General features: G+C 44.5%; 1 protein-coding gene across 1 annotated transcript; it reads left to right on the forward strand.

Moving 5' to 3' along the window:
• The first annotated feature begins 244 nt into the window (after window positions 1–244).
• snx18a (sorting nexin 18a) lies at window positions 245–13,328 on the forward strand. The gene is made up of 2 exons (XM_054610861.1): window positions 245–2,260; window positions 11,924–13,328. Exons 1-2 carry the CDS (start codon window positions 733–735, stop codon window positions 12,175–12,177), a joined length of 1,782 nt encoding a protein of 593 aa, XP_054466836.1. The 5' UTR covers window positions 245–732; the 3' UTR covers window positions 12,178–13,328.
• Window positions 13,329–17,512: the final 4,184 nt, after the last annotated feature.

Consider the following 17,512-nt stretch of genomic DNA (forward strand, 5'->3'; position numbering starts at 1 on the left):
AGCCTATATAAATAATAATGTAAAGTAGATCCACCTTCACCATCTGCAGCTTTAAAGTGATGCACACATGAATGCATCAATAATTATAATCCAATAATATAATACCTACATTTTTGCCATTATGCATGATGAGTGCGTCTACTTTTGGCACTTTTAGATCATTTAAAAAAAAAAAAAAAAAAAAAAACCTCTTAATAAAAAGGGGCTGGCGAGGCGTCTGGAAACTGTCTCCTACTGTCGCACTCGCAGGTGGTTGATTGGTGTTGTCTGGTCGGATCGCCGCATCTCGTAGCTCCGCCCTCGATTGATTCAGTCTGCTCGACGTTGCGGGTTGCTGCGCAGCGAGTGAGTGCAGAAGCGTCCGACTGGGACCGGAGGGAGAGCAGTGGAGGAGCTGAGATTAGTGTTGTTGCAACGGAAAAAAAATAAAAAAAAAATACCTCCACTGCTGTTTCACACGCTGCGACCTCTGGATTAAAAGAAAAAACACCCCGCGGTTTCCTCACAGGTTTGACCGAGAGGAAGGAGTGATATAAACAGTTTTTTTTTTTTTTTTTTATCTTGTATGTTTTCTCCCACACTGAGAGAAGTTTTGAACGCGGAGTTCCGAAGAGTAGTCTCGGGGTGGGCTGACTGAGCTAGCCTGGCCCCTCCGTCCCCGGCCGGCCAGCCGTAAGCGACCCCCCCCCCCGCCGCCGCTGCTCTGCTCTTCCTCCAGTTCTGCGGCGAATCATGGCGCTCAAAGCCCGGGCGCTGTACGACTTCAACTCGGAGAACCCCGGGGAGGTGTCGGTGAAGGAGAACGAGGTGCTGACTCTGTACAGCGAGCAGGACATCGACGGCTGGTTCGAGGGGGCGAACAGCAGAGGGGAGAGGGGGCTGTTCCCCGCGTCCTACGTGGAGGTCCTGCGGAGCGACGTCGCCTCCGCGCCGCTCAACAACAACAACAGCGGCGGCGGCACATCTGGGGACACTTACCCGGACTCCCGGTACGCCAACATCCCGCCGGGAGGTTTTGACGGCTCGAGTAAGCCTCAGAGTAAAGTGGAGAACTTTTCCAAACCGCCTGTGCCCAGTTTGGCCACCATATCGGCCCCAACCCAGCAGCAGCAGCAGCAGCAGCAGCAGACGTACCAGCAGCCCGGCCAGGGGAGCGACGATGACTGGGACGACGACTGGGACGACAGCTCGACGGTGGCGGACGAGCCCGGGACCGGGGGAGGCAGGTATCGGGACTTTGAGGGCAACGGGGCGTCCACGTACAGAGTGTCAACATCCTCCAGAAGTAACGCACAGCAGGCGAAGAGCTCGGCCACGGTGAGCAGGAACCTGAACCGGTTCTCCACCTTCGTGAAGTCCGGAGGAGAGGCGTTCGTGCTCGGGGAGGCGTCGGGCTTCGTGAAGGACGGGGACAAGATCTGCGTGGTGCTGGGCCAGCACGGCCCCGAGTGGCAGGAGAACCCGTACCCGTTCGCGTGCACCATCGACGACCCCACCAAGCAGACCAAGTTCAAGGGCATGAAGAGCTACATCTCCTACAAGCTGACGCCCACGCACACGCAGACGCAGGTGAACCGCAGGTACAAGCACTTCGACTGGCTGTACGCGCGGCTGGTGGAGAAGTTCCCCGTCATCTCGGTGCCGCACATCCCGGAGAAGCAGGCGACGGGCCGCTTCGAGGAGGACTTCATCTCCAAGCGCAGGAAGGGCCTCACGTGGTGGATGAACCACATGACGAGCCACCCGGTGCTGGCGCGGTGCGACGTCTTCCAGCACTTCCTCACCTGCAACAGCGCCGACGAGAAGGCCTGGAAGCAGGGCAAGAGGAAGGCGGAGAAGGACGAGATGGTCGGGGCCAACTTCTTCCTCACCATCAGCACCCCGGCGGCGCCGCTCGACTTCCAGGAGGTCGAGAGCAAGATCGACGGCTTCAAGAGCTTCACCAAGCGGATGGACGACGGCGCGCTGCAGCTCAGCGCCACCGCCAACGAGTTCGCCCGCAAGCAGATCACCGGCTTCCGGAAGGAGTACCAGAAAGTGGGGCTGTCGTTCAAGGTGCTCGGCCAAGCCTTCGAGATGGACCAGCAGGCGTACTCGGCCGGGCTCAACCAGGCCATCTCCTACACCGGCGACGCGTACGAGGCCATCGGGGAGTACTTCGCCGAGCAGCCCGGCAAGGACCTCGACCCGATCATGGATTTGTTAGCTCTCTATCAGGGACACCTGGCGAACTACCCAGACATCATCCACGTGCAGAAAGGTACACCGTCATACACATGCTATTACACCGATGTAAACACTATTACACTGCTATTACATTAGGACACTTTTAGGTTTAGTTACTTTTTTCCTAGACTCCAAGTAAAGACTAGAGATGTTGACAAATAACACTAAAGAACAAGGGCATTATAAACCCATAACTGCACAAAGGTGTAAGGGATGAATACAATTCAAATCCAAAACAACACAAGGAGACACTTTTCTACTAAACATCTCAAGTCAATTTCAACATCCCCCATGTGCACACAATGATTACAAAATGGTACGTGTGGGGACCATGAATCTGGATTCCAAACGTCACTTTCCACCACAAGTTTGGCTAAGGTTCAGTGTTTTTTAAAGTAAAGAAACAAGTGTGTTTGCTGGCCAGGAACAGGTAAACAGTGGCTTTTGAGTCGGTCCGTTTAAAGTGTTTGTGAACAGCAAAGGCAGCAGTCGGGTTACAGGTGTAGCTTGTGTCACTTTGCAAAACAAATACGCAGTGTTTGTTTTGCAAAGTGACACATAAATGATTGTCATCGTGTTTTGTTGTCTTTTGCACAGATGAGTCAATGTTGGACCAATGTAGGCCGTCGTCCTACATGACCCTCTTCCAGCGATTGTGCTCACTATGTGGCCAAATGTCACTCTCACGATAGGCAAGATGCACGGCAATGTAGCATTTGTGTTCGGGGGGGGAGCTCTCTCATTGCTGTTTCAAACACGTTGTGCTCTTCTGATGGGAAAAAGAGAAAAGATTAATGTAAAAGGAAACTTGCAGCTCCAACCCAAACTGCTCCTCCCTCCTGTGTTGGGTTTAGCTGCCTGCTTTCTGAACATGTACATGGGGCTTTGTGCTTCCACTAGTAGATCACATCTCTTTACCATCACATCACATTAGACCTAAATATTTACTATCACTGCTAACTTGAGAACCTGAGAAGTCTAAATCTGTGCCACGTAGGACACCATACAGGAGATGATGCTTTAGGACGATGTCATCTAATCCTTCTAATCCCAAGGCTCTAACTTTTATTTAAAAAACTGGGCAATTATTCAATGTGATCACTACGTGAGGAAATCATATATATTGTGGTACACATTTAAGGTGACAAACACATAATAACTCTTAATTCCTCAGAAAAAATATGTTTGGGGGGATATTGTTTGAAAATGCTGATATTGTTTTTACATCTCACTTTATATTATTCTTATATATCATCTTAATCCGATTACTCTGTGTTTGTGTCTGTGAATAGCTGGAAATACTTATCATTTTTTACTTTGACCTGAAATAGTTATGTCAATTTTGCACTAAAGATCTTAATTAAAGTAGAAAATACTCTTATCAAATACAAAAATAGGCTTTACCATGTGATTTATTTTTATATGGACTATTAATTAATTGAATAACAAGTAAATGTGCTATATCGTTGTTGTTGTTGTTGTTATCGAGATATGAAATGACCTGTGTATATTACCAAGCACATACATCATTGCGTGTCAACATCTCGGTTTATCACTTTGTTCCCTTGCTTTTACAAACACTGGGACCATTGAGTCCACAGCAGACAAAACCGGGGAAACAGGACAGACTGTGTTATAGGCTGCAGTTGGGACACAAAAACTTCCACAGTCAGCTCAAATCAAGTTTGCCACGTCAGACTCCCACACGCAGCCCAAATAAGGTGAACATGCAAAACAGTGTGGTGTGACGAGCCCAGCCCTGATGCCACAGATAAGAAGGTCTGAAGGAAGTCGCGTGGAGAATATTGAATCCGTAATGATGCTGATCTCATCGTGTATTTTTAGAGGACTGAATATGTTGGGTTTTTCCAGTCCAGTTTAGTGGTTTTTTTAATTAAAATGTGTGCATCCTTTTCACCCTTAATCAATATGCAAGTGAAGACTGATTTTTTTAATTATTTCAATAGGGAAGAGAGAAAAAAAAAAAGTGCCAATCAGAATCTTTTTGTAACCACTAATACCACTTGGTCTGTTATCCGCCAATATCTGCAAGATATATCGGAACACTTAAAGGGCCTTCATCACATTAAATATTTTTGTAAAGTTCCCTCGTTCTCGACAGCTCAATGTCGGTCCTAGGTGTTTCCAAGGAGCGTTTGCAAAGGTACTTGACATTCACGCTCTCCAGTCTACTCAACTGGAATCACCCAGCACTTGACTTCACTTTTTTTTAATGAAGCCATAAACACTGAATTTCACTTGCGTATTATTGTGTGAAGACAATTCTTTTGTCTGGCCCTTTGTCTGCCCTTTATTCCTTTTTTTTCCGTCTCTCATATAATTCATGAAACACTTCCTCTCCCACCTTTCCTGATGGAACGCGTTGAGGAAACGTCCATGAGTGCTTTGCTTCTTTTATGAGCTGAGCATATGACATTTTTCTCTCCCGGTTTGACACATGAAGGGAGGCTAAGCCACAGTCCTCTGTCGCTGTCATAGACCTAAGTGCACATTTCCGTGACAGAAGTGGTCGCACAGAAAGTCATTGGGCCAAGTAGGTCAGCTGGGACTCAACGGTGCTATATCCATGTAATAATCAAGATTGGAATCAGTGGGAAAGTCAAACGGCGACTGACTGCGGCTTTAAAAGTGCAGTCTCATGAGCGTTGTCCCTAACCCTATTTAGGAGGTTATCTCTTGCGGTCATAACACTGTTGCTCTCTTTAGGAAGAAGCCTGTCAAAGCATCGCCCGTCGGCCTTATCAACAACTCAATTCCATTTTTAGCCCCCTGATATCTGTCTGGTTTAGCACCGCAGACAGGTTTTTATTTGCCCCCATGGAAGTGCCCAGTGAAATGGAAGCCGTCCCACAGAGGGACGCCGTACATCACCGCATCGATCGCCACGTCCTCCGGGGACGCCATTAGCCATTAGTGCAGGGGCCCATGATATCGACATCATATCTAATGTTCCTTTCAGAAAACTTATTGAACTTCACGTTCTTTTTGTTTTTGTCCCCTTTGTCCTCATCTGATGCTGCGGCTGTCAGATCAGGACAGGGCTTTGTTGTTACTGCATATCTCAGGCTCTTGAAAAGAGGAAGGGGGGGGAGGGGGTAAAAAAAAGAAAAGAAAAGATAACTCCAAAGATAGAGTTAACTCTGGCCGGGTACCAGAGAAGCTATTGGTTTCTTTTAAACATGTGAGTCTTATTCAGGGTCATTGCAGCTCAAGAGAAGGGGGACCTGAATATTGAAATGCAACCAGTTCTTGTTCAAACACTTACTCAGAGTGATAATATTGATGTTGCCTGCAGTGTTTCATAATAGAAAAAAATTGTAGTTGACTTTAGACAAGGGCATGTTATCAATTTAGCTAGTTATCAAGTAATGCTTTTACTCAGCAGTTAAAAACGCTCTAATATCAAGTCTTCATCGGGCTGGTTAAGTAGAGTATTTTCAGAGGAACATGCATCGATGAACTTGCAAAGAGGAAATGTCTTCAAACACATTTACCTCCCGTAGTTAACAATGTTGTTCTTTAATTGAATCCGTTTGCTTTAAATCAAAGATGGATCTGTAATGCGCTAGGATTAAGTTAATAAGTAATGAAGTTGGTGAAAAGCTTTTCTGCTTGGCCTACTTTATCCCCGTGGCCTTCACTGTGTTCCTCTTTTTCTCTCATCAACCTAATCTATTGAGCACATCACCATGAGCTGCGTTTCGTCTGATCTCATCACAGTTCTATCAGCGCCCTAAGCAGATCAAACAATGGCCGGCAAGTTAGGGAAAGCACCGGTACACAAAAGACGTTGTGTTTTCCTGCTGAGTCAGCCGACACTCCTCCTGTGCAAACGCTGCAGGAATCGCCTCATGTGTTGTCACAGGCCATTTGAATGTCGTCCGGCGCGCGGACGGATGACGAGATGGGGGATTGCCGCCGGTTGTTCAGGTCACAGGCATTGCGGTAGCTCGGTGTTGTGTAACAGGGGATTACGTAAGAGCTGAAGCGGCTGCCTACCAGTCGAGTCCAGGAGGGGCCGGCTGCCACCGCCGTACACCCAGGGAGGATTTCATTTCATTCATCTGTTTTCTTTTTCACAGCGTGACACTGCAGTATGCTACAGACCTCATCAATCCCTTCGGGGTGGTGCTGGGATCAGTAGTGTCTCAGATATATTAACACTACAGCATTATTTATCTCAAATACTGCCGTTGTCCGGTGTTTTTTTTCCCACCAGTTGCTCGGTGGGAGTTACCTGGGACCGCAAAGACGGCAGAAGCAGAAGTTGTGCAACGAGATGCCAAAACGCAACAACATTGCAGCTTTTGTGATGAAATGTGGTTTTCGCACTTCTTACTACAAAGTTACGGGACTCACAAACATCGTACAGACAGGCGTGTTAGTTCAAAAACTCTTCATTTTTAAATCATTACAATGGAAAATCTTCAGGCTTTGGACTGAAAACAGACAATTTGAAGATTTCATCTTGGTCTCTAGGAAATGCCATGCCCTTTTTTGACTAACTTATGACATTTAAGAGAGTAAACAGTTGATTTAAATGTAACTTTGTAACAGTGCATCTGCTCAGGAAACGTGGACGCCCGCAGAAAACTGACAAGCATCTGTAGAAAACCTACACCTATAACCACAGCACCATTAAAGAATAAAATATTTGACTTTTAAGAAAAGCTATGACCTTAAAATCTGAAAATCTAATTTAAGACATTTTGATGATATGCTGAACCGTTAAAAGAGACTGCAGGAGTAACGGGAGTCTTGTAGCCCACCGTGCTCCTAAAAACTTCTCTCACGCACAAATCAACTATATCAAAATGGGAATGTAGCATTGTTACATCATGTTTCACTAACAAATACTACATGAAATCAAAAACTATGAAAAGCTTATACTGGTTAAGGTCACCGCTTGCGCCACCATGTTGCTGTGACGTCAGGTTTGTTTATGTGGGCTAACTTGAGTCACCGTTCCTTTGCAATTTTCCCTGCCGGAGGTAGTTTTTTTCCAAGTTTCTAGTACAATGGATTCCAGCATAATGCAATGAGATAATTGCATAGTGCTTCATTTAAAAGCACTATGGCTGAGAGATAAAAACTACGGCAACTGTTATATGACAAAAGCCTTGACGCAGCGTCGTCAAATATGAAAGCTACGTTAGCTTGGAAAAGTAGCAATATGGGTCACTGAATTTGATGAATTTACCATTTATCAGACCACAAAAGAGAAAGGAACAACATCCCGCTGTCCCTCGCAGGTTTAGCAACTAATATTCGGCCAGCGTAAACCCTAGCGCGTCCATTTCCGGAGCGACCGTCTGCTCTCCTCCCGGCTGCAGTCTCCTAGCAACGGGGAGCAGAGAGTCAGCACCAGCCCACTGTTCTGCTCATTGTCTGTAGCAATGTAACGTTAGCATAAAAACATGGTGGAATTAGCAATCTTACGTTAGCTTTGTAACTAGCCAGCCGCGACATGAGTAAAATCAGTCTTGATCAATAAATCAACTTAATCAGTCATTTACACTGATTCACCAGATGTTATGAGCACCACAAATCCACAGAAATGAGAGAACAGTTCTGTGCTGTGATTGTAATGCTACACAGTGGTTACTGAACAAGTAGAAATGATAAACGCTGTTGGGCAAGGCAAGGATGTGGGTCTGATTAGATTAGTCCTAAATGGTCGACTTTATCTCAGAATTGGCTTGAAAGATTAGGGTTGATTTATATCAGTAGAAGATTGAAATGTCAATATTAACACCAGCAATGATGTGTTTTATCAAAGAAGAGTCATATCAATGACTTTAAGGCTTAAAACATGTTAAAGTGTGCAGTTAGTCTTTAATTAAGAGATTATTGAGGAAATTGTTCGATAAGGATCATCTATGGGCCCATTTGCAGCCCTACCTGACAGACTCAAAGTGTCTTATTGCCGTTTCTTTCATCGCAGCAGGACCGCAAAGATCACGTGAAAATGATGTGGCTGTCTGTATGTCACAGTTTGCTGACACAATGGTCTCTGACTGAACTCTTGCCTTTTTCATTATGTCTCCATGACAACAACCATTCCTCCTTAGTCCATTAGCGGGCTTTTAAAACGCAGGAAGCCAGAGGCCTTTAAGGTAAACACCTTTGGGATCGGCTTTTAAGTCTTTGGACAGCTGTGTTTGTTCCAGTCTCTGGCTCTTTTCCACCCCTGTGTCTCTGCTCCCCGTGTTGTCTTTGCCTTTCTCTCTGTCATGTCCAATCTGCTGTGCATTAAAGGAAGTTCAAAGATTTGGGTTAAACTGCAGCTGAGGGAGCTACAGTCATAAGGCAGACTGGGCAGACTGTGAAGCCTTCCTCTCTACACACAGAGCGAGAGAAAGGCTGTGGTACGGCATTCCTGTGAACTCTAAAGGGTCGACAGAAGCCAAACGGGTGCTGGGTTAGGTCAGTAAGACCTCTGGTCTCACATTTCAGGAAACAAGCAGGCACTCACCGGCACTCCGTTGCCTGCTTGTTTCTGCCGGTGACAAAGCTCACATAATGACAAGTAGATCCAATGATAGGTCAATACAGGAAGTTCAGCGTCATGCCTTAAGGGCACAAATCGCACCCTCAAGCACTAACCTAAAGCCATAAACGGTCGGAGACGACATCGTCAGTGCCGTCGTCAGTGGCGTTTTAAACAATTAAAACAGTGTCAGTGTTAATAATACAGTAATGCATACAGTTAATCTACGTTGGTTCTTGTGTTTTAAAGTATTGGGTCAACCAATATTTTTTTCTACATTGACAAGGAACAAGGATAGAACAAGTTTCACGCAAAACATCTCGGGGCTACAACTATCAAAAGTTGAAAAGCAGAATTTTCTAATGGGGCTTCAGGCTTTACCACCTGCTTCTGCTTATAATATCACACTGGCTTCAAAGTTAATTAACCAAAAGGGGGAAACGGGCCTTTCAAATTTAATTGTTATAATAATTTTTGCACAAATTCCAAGCAAAACAATTAGAAACTGTGTAAACACACACATACGTCGGCATTCATGTCACAGCCCCGAGTAACGATTCCTCCTTTGACTCCAGCCGTGACCCGTAAACATTGTTTAGTAGTTAGATCATGCAGAAGGTCACAACCTGTCAGTTTCACTTGCATTTCAGCTCAAAACTCTTTACTCGTGACGTTTTTCCTTTACTTGGTCAGAAAATATCAGCCGTTTGAGTCATCTGTCATCCGCCCCCGATGTTTTGACCCTGCCTTCTGCTCCCATCGAAGCATCTGTCTGCAAATTAGTAGACTTTTTTTGTCTAGGCACCATTATGGCCGAAGGCCAGACAAACACAACCCTGCAGAGTTGTTGTAAAGGAGCAGAGCAGCATATGTGTGAAAATGTGAGGTTTGTAAACCGTCACATCTCGATGCTCTCATGCCACAAGACTCCACCACAGTGACGACAGCATGTAGCTCTTCTTCTTGGTAGAGTGGAAACTCAGAGGTGAAACTTTCAGTGTGAGTAGTTATACCCTGGAATTACTCGTTTCCCAAGTTATAGTTTCTCGCTAGATAGAAGAGGTGCCACCCGACCTCGTCATGGTTAATTTTAATAAGCGAACAAAGCAATGTCCAACAGCTGAACACAAAAAACAATGCTAACTCATCAGTAACCACCAAATGACTGTGGTGGGAAATAACAAGTAGTTGTAATTATAGAATCAGACTTCCTCTAAAGAGTGTAAACTTTGTTAGCAGTGTTCAGATTTAATCATTTGTTCAAGACACAATAAGACAAAGCCTTAAGTTTTACAAATAAGTGTTGCCTGTAGGTTTTGTCAGGCTTCGCTAATGTAGCTACGAAAGCTAAGCTAAGTTAAAGGGACATGTTTTACATATACTTTCTCTCAACCATTTTTTCTATATGAAACTGCTCACAACCAGGTGGATAAGTAACCAGGTTCTAATTTCTGGATGGAGACATCGCTGTTAAAATGTATTCTTTTGGTGCTTTTTAGCACCGCAAGCCGTGTGCCATCTAGTCCCATTGTATTGAAGAGAAGGCCAATATCTACAAAACTAGGCAACTCACACCAAAACAATCAGGATTGATAAACATCACTACATGTTAGAGGATTTATTTCGGTGTGAACTGTCCCTTTAAGCTTCATAAAAACAACATCTCTGACTAACTTTTTAATGTTTCCATCTTGTCACGGAGGTGGTGTGGACCCAAAAGCAGTACGACCAGGAGACAGATAAAGTTCTGGAGCTTTATTTAAAGCTGAGCACACAGCAGACAGACAGGCAGGGTCAGACTCACATTGGGAAACAGGCAGGGGATCAGGCAGACGGAAACCAGAGAAAGCGGAGGCTAAACTCGTGGTCGGGGACAGAAGGCTAAGGTGGCTAACCGAGGCAAAGGCAAGGTAGGGGAATCCGGTGGTAGGGGACAGAAGGCTGAGTCGTTGACCGGGGCACAGGCAAGGCAGGGAAGTCCAGACAGGCAGGCAGGGTCGGCAACGGGAAATCAGTCCACGGGAAATTGCTGGAAGGTCTGACATAAATGCAACGGACGATCTGGCAGCGAGTGTGTGACTGAGTGGGGTTTAAATACTAAAGGGAGCAGGTGCAGCAGAGTGAGCAGGTGAGAGTGATTGTGCTGATGAGGTGGGTGTGGCAGACAGGTGCACTGCATGAGGCTGATTAGGTGAGTGAGGGAGAGTGTGGTGAGAGAGAGAGGGCTGGGCTGAGAGCTGGAAGTGGAACTGGGAGTGGCCGGAGTGAACTGAGAGAGAGTGACAGGCAGGTGAACAGAGTGAACCAATTAGGTGAGTGAGACAGAGTGACAGGGAGTATGGAACTACTGACAGTATGGAGGAAGAACTGTGACACATCTGACTTGTTTTAAACCGTGAATGCTCTTGATCGCTGCATACATGGTATCGTGTTAAACAATTGAGGCTAAAGCTGCGTGTTCCAGGCAAAGAGAGTCATGTGGAAAAAAATAGAAATAAAGACATTTTTTGTATTAAAAAAAGTAAGATCAGACTCTTATTTCATTCCTAGCAATCTGTGAACTGCTTTACTGTGACATCAGCATTAAAGAAGAGCTAAATCTGACTAGTTAGACTTGCTCACATTTAGTTGCCAGTTGCCCATATTTATATTGCGGCCTTGAAATTGGCAACAATCATTGCTAAATGGTATCAAACTGCCAGCAAAATTCCCCTTAAATGGTTATTTAAAAAAGGCCTATGAAGTGACATAATGTAATAGATATTTTTAAGAGTCGGGCCTACTCACATTCCGAACTATAGACACAGACGTGGCTCTGGTTCTCAGGGAGTGTGGAACAAATTGTTCATCTAACTATTTTCAGCCGGTTCCCTGAAGTTATAAATATACCGTCTGTGCTCTTGCATCTTAATAGCAAATAATCTTGAGATTATTAATTAACTTCCCTGTCAAAAAGAGTCTGAAGGTCAGATGATCTGTTGAATGAGTTAAATGTTTTTTTTTTTAATTAAGCCAATTTGTGAGCTAATTTCCCACACTGGTAAAAAATAGTATCTGGGTGATTGAACATTGATAAATAAATGGCGTGGGAGTTTCCTGTTATTGGAACACGTACTCTCAGGAAGCACTTGTAACAACAAAACAAACCTTGATTCTCATTGTTTCTCTCGTCTCCCCCCAAAACAGGAGCCCTGACGAAGGTGAAGGAGAGCCAGAAGCACGTGGAGGAGGGAAAGATGGACCGGGCACAGGCGGACGGCATCGACGAGCGCTGCAACATCATCTCCTGCGCCACGCTGGCTGAGATCCAGCACTTCCACCAGATCCGCGTGCGCGACTTCAAGGCACAGATGCAGCACTACCTACAGCAGCAGATCGCCTTCTTCCAGAAGATCACGGGCAAGCTAGAGGAGGCCTTGCAGAAATACGACAACGCGTAACAGGGAGCGCTTCCTTCGCCCTCCTTGGACCTCGGCAATAGATGGCGGTGCACCTGCCCCCCCGGGCGGCCAGTGGACTTTTGGCAAACAACCGCCGGTACCACTTACTGGTGAACGGCGTTCAACCAGCCGCAGGGAGAGACATTGAAGGGGATGCCGCTCCAGTAATAATGACAACCACTTCGAGGTTGTTTTGGGGGGGACTAGATGTTCATGTTTAAGCGAGGACGTGTAATTTAATGAAGTAAGGCCAACAAACGACAGATTTACTGAGAATCAACAGTAATGATGGCGCACCGCTCGGTCTGGCGGGTGGGTGAATTAAATTCAATCAACGTTAAGAGCCTTGTATCTGCCGCTGCGTACGCACGCAAGCGTGTTTCTGAGCCTTACAACCCTGTTTTAAACTGATTGCCACTCCAGGAGCAGCGCTTGCTCCAGTGGGCTAACACGCTGCCTTCTGGGAAAGCACTTGAGCCCTTCCTGGTATCTCTCTCCGTGGATAGACAGGGACAAAATGTTTACAGTCTCCACCCGCGGAGCCGCCACCGTCACCACTGTCTCGCTGTGCCTTCTGATTACGTCTCTCCGGCCATTTTTTTTTTTTTACTAGTTACTAAAAAACTTTATATACTGTAAATGTTGAAATATATTCTATTTGTTTTCACAAAGCTACACATTTTGCAGACTTAGAATGATTAAAAAAACATCACTGTGCTTTGTACAAGGTCAGAGTCTTTCACAGGAGATAATATTGTTCGATTGTGCTGTTTGTCCCCCCCCAAAGTGGCCCAAGGATTGATTTTTTTAACACTCACAGTGTGACTAAATCAGGATCAAGAGAGGATTACCTGCTTTGACAATAGGAGCCCGTCGCCTTACACAGGGCACAGCCAGCACCAGTGCTTTTTATTTAAGGGACGGGTATGATGGACACTTTCCATGCCAGATACTTGAATTTGTATCGTCAAAACAATGTTTTTTCAGGCTTAATTTTTGGGATAGTGTTTCAGAGGCAGGCTGTTATAATAATGCAGTCTTTTTAATAGCACACTTCTAGACAGTTATGCTGTTTTTTTTACCTTCATGATGTTGGTCGCATAATGAAGAGATTAATATAGAAGCAGAGACGCAAAATAAATTCCTCCTTCACAGAAAGCTGTTGGTTGGTCTAGTGTCTTTTGTGATGTACTTAAAATATGTGTAATTCTCATGAGCAAAAGTCCAGTGAACAACCTTGGAAAAGACGATAAAAAATCTGCATGCGCTGACAGGTTCATTCGCCTTTTAACGTTCACGCAAAGTGCCTCAGACACTCACACTACAGAATTTATAAACTGAGCGGCTCTGCAGGTTTCTTTGGCATCGTCCCTGGAGGACCGGGGGTGTGCCGTGTCAGTGTTTCATGCTAAGCTCGCGCTCTGTCGGCAGATCTGCTGACAGCGCATGAGCCCGGCCAGCCATCTGGGACATCTGGCCGCTGTTAGAAATGCTGGAGCACATGACAGCGAACACGTAGTCAACAGGAAAAGGTCAGAAAATAGCTGGTTCACTTTTCTTTCATTAGCTGTTATCTCCACCACCTCTAACCAAGATGCAGAGCAGTGCTTATTAGAGATAACATTCTCACACAGATCGTGTGACTTGCTAAGATTCTCATCATGCCTGTCAACAGTTCTGCTCTGTTCTCCAAACCAGAATATATAAAAAATACGGAAATACTGATTGAAAAGGTTGACAACTGCATATTCTCCTGCCAAAGTATCTAACTTATGGCAAATTTAAAAAATGTATTAACAAATGGACTATGACACTACTTAGTGCTGTGATAAAATTCCATTCTCCCAAACATTAGAGCTTCTTTAATAAAGCCGTTTCCGCAGGAAGAGTGGATGCCTTTTAATTCCAACAAGTCTAACAGCCACTTAAACTAAAACTTTAACCCCCATGTTGGTGCTAGAGCTAAAGTTGTGGGATCACCAAAAGTTATTAAGATGTATTATCTGGGAATCCTGAATAACAGCACAATATATTGGGAAGGTTTTGAGACGTTTTACTGGGTAAGTTAAGATGTTTTTCTGCTGCTGGCGCTGGATGTAAAGTCATAAGGATTCATCCTCTGGGCATCATGAAAATCTGTACCAAATTTCACTGCAGATAATCCAACATTTGTCAGGACAATTTACGAAAAACAGAAGTGTCAACATGCTTGTAATCACCAACAAAGTCAGTAGTTTCACCCTCTTGGCATCCCGAACACCTGTTCAAAATTCCATGGGAACCATTTCTAATAGATGGCGAGATATTTCTGGATTTAAGCGGCAGACCGACCGACATAGCCATCTGTACAGCTACACCGCTAGCATAGCTAATGAAATCCTGTCATGTGGGAACTAGATCTTTTTGGAAAATGTCACCATCTCCTCCTCTATTTTTTCAATTGTAATCCCAGGTTTTTCCACTTTCATCATAAACTCGACAAGATGAACACAGCCTCAGGCCTTCCGTCAATACTGCCAACGCCCGGGGAAATGGGTGCTCCTGTTTTCACATTCTTCCTCTTCCCTGCCATAAGCTTTGGTTGTTCTGAATTATCAATGTTAGGCATACATTGTTCAGTAAAGGAATTTGGTTGAGAAAATATTGGAATTAGCAATATTAGACACAGTTATGATAAGACCAATACCACCAAAGTGGTATCTTTTAATGTCGTGCAAAAACATGCAGTGTGGTTTTGAGTGGGAAACCGAGGCATTTGCTCAACACAGTCTAGCATGCAGGAAACAACAGCTCTTGATTCAGACTTGGATTTTCCTTGAGACAGAACAGTGTCATCTGCTGACCACATTCCACAGACACAGATGTCAAATGTGTAAAAACGTTTGGCCACAAGATAAGCGACAGGACGTACCTTCCAGATGTTGCAAGGGAGCACGATGAAGAGAGCATGACACAAGTGTAATGGCTGACGGGGGAAAACATAAAGGATACAAGAGATTGAGTGTAATTTTCTGGAGGATTTACTCTGGGAGAGTTTGTTACCGAGGCAGTCGTAGCCTTTCAGCTCTCATAAGAAACATTGCATGTCAAAAACTAAAAAGGTGCACTCAGTCGAGGCTCCGCGAAGTGTGTCTGCATCGACCACTGCTGTATTGTGTGATTGATTGTCTCCAACCCACCGTTGTTTAACACCCCGTCTAGACACCTTGGGCAGTAAGGCATTGTAAAACCCTCAGAAAAAAGTGCTGATGTATGCAGGCAATCGGCTCAAAGTCATCGATATGAAATTTCATACAATCTTGCCAAAATTAAACTAACCAAGCTGTCTGCCCACCTAGCAGTGGCTGAGTGGCCGCGATGTACTCAGCAGCGTATGTACTGGTAGTTCCGTTAGCTGTTAGCGGTTAGCCAAATCCACAGCCCAACAATCAAACTGGGCTGCAGAGCAATGGCCGAGAGGTACGCAGCAGTGTGTGTACTGGTATTTACATTAGCTGTTAATCAAACACACTAGCAGCCCTTACTATCCAGTGTATCCAGGCAACCAACCGCATGATCTTCCTCTGAGACTTGTCTCTCTAACATTTACTGAATAAAACCTAGAGGCATCACTGTACCTTTGTTGTCAGTAAGGTAAGAACCCTAAAATGAGAACATCTGGCTGAACCACCAGTGTGAAAGTGCGATAATGCGATGCATGTTTTCACCGCGATCATAGCCGAGTAGCAGTTTTTAATCAGTTTTTCACTTCTTCTGAGACTTGTTTACACATTACATGATCTAGAAATGGGTTTGTTTTCCATCCGTTCCTATAGTTAGCACTGACAGGCAGTTCTAATCAAATCTAACCACATTGCTTTCATTTAGAGATTCTTGTGTAGATTACACCCAATTCCGGTTGCACTCTCCCTGTGCAACACTCAGGTCTGATTCCTCAGCAAAACCAAGAAACCAGGAAAAAAACCTCTTGAACCGGTTGTTGATTCTCATTTCTGTTTTTAAAAGTGAACCTTCTCCTCTAAATCACTCATCTTTGAGATCCCACCATGCCACCCATGCGTCGTTTCACATCTGCTAACTAATACACCCTCAGCTCACCACCTTCGACCGCTTAAATTCCCATGACATCATTTCACACTTACAAAGTTTGAGCCTGCCTTCCACTCATTGCTTTAGCTGATTAAAGCCGTCCAAATGTCACATCATAATGCCAGGAAATGCCCTGGGGCAAAGCACAAAGATTTCATCCTTCATATTTTATCATGTAATATGACTATGCTGAAAAAGGAAATGTGAAAGCCAAACACAGGATTTCTGTTGAAAGGAAATGGTTTGTTCTAGGTTGCAGTACTTTATTTTAAACCAAGGAGTGACTATTAAAAAAAACAGGACATGTTATTTTTTGCATGGTGTGTTGAGACAGCTGCTGTCTGGTGCTCCCCATTGCACCAGCAGGGAAGGGCTCAATAGTTGGTCAAATGTAGATTTATTGTTGTACATTTCTATTGTAGGCTACTTATTGTTCTTTTGCACACTGAGGATTTTGGGCATTAACATATAGTGTAATGAGAGTAGAAAAACAGCACTTAATTTGCAAAGTAATCTACCAGCAACATGCATTGCATGTATTTAATTATCCAATGGCAGCTGTGGCTCTCCAGATTGTATTGCTTTTAGCTAAGTACAATTTTTTAGCCAGGCTACATTATTTTTCACACAGGGCCAAAGTTGTTTGAACGCACCTAAAAGCAATAGTTTAACATTTTGGGAAACGCGCTTATTTGCTTAAAAGGCAAAAAAAAAGGCTGTAGGCTAATTTGTAAGCTAGAGCCAGTAGCCAATCTAGCCATTTAACCAAAACCTGCTCGAAAGAGATTGGACAATAACCCTAACCCTAACCCAGAACGCTTCCCATACCCACAGTATTGTCCCGTTACCTACAGATTGCATATGAATGCAGAATCTGTTTCTAATAAATGGTAGCCGTTTAGCTTAGCTTAGCCGAGCATAAAGACAGAGAGCAGGAGAAAACAGCTAACAAAATGTACCTAAACCCCACTTATTAACAGTGTTCTGTTGGTTTAATGTGTACACAAAAGAAAATGTAAAAATGACCAGTTGTGGTTTTACAGGGTGTTACAGATGGGCACAGAGACCTCCTGCAAACCTTCAATGACTGGTTTACACCAGAGCAACAATTTATAATCTCCATATTAAATTGACCTGTTGGCCTATTCAAGCACCCAGCAGAGCAGAGCATTAGCATCCACTGGGAGATGTGTTTCTTTAATAGTAAGACTGTAATTTATATCATGATACTGATGGGAGGGTTAAC

The sequence above is a fragment of the Anoplopoma fimbria genome, chromosome 13, assembly GCF_027596085.1.
Source record: "Anoplopoma fimbria isolate UVic2021 breed Golden Eagle Sablefish chromosome 13, Afim_UVic_2022, whole genome shotgun sequence".
Taxonomy (NCBI): domain Eukaryota; kingdom Metazoa; phylum Chordata; class Actinopteri; order Perciformes; family Anoplopomatidae; genus Anoplopoma; species Anoplopoma fimbria.

Excerpts from the sequence above, each read along its gene's own strand:
- snx18a (XM_054610861.1), top strand. The coding sequence starts at position 733 with ATGGCGCTCAAAGCCCGGGCGCTGTACGACTTCAACTCGGAGAACCCC. Across the intron at positions 2,261-11,923 it reads CATCATCCACGTGCAGAAAG|GAGCCCTGACGAAGGTGAAG; the intron begins GTACACCGTCAT and ends CCCCCAAAACAG.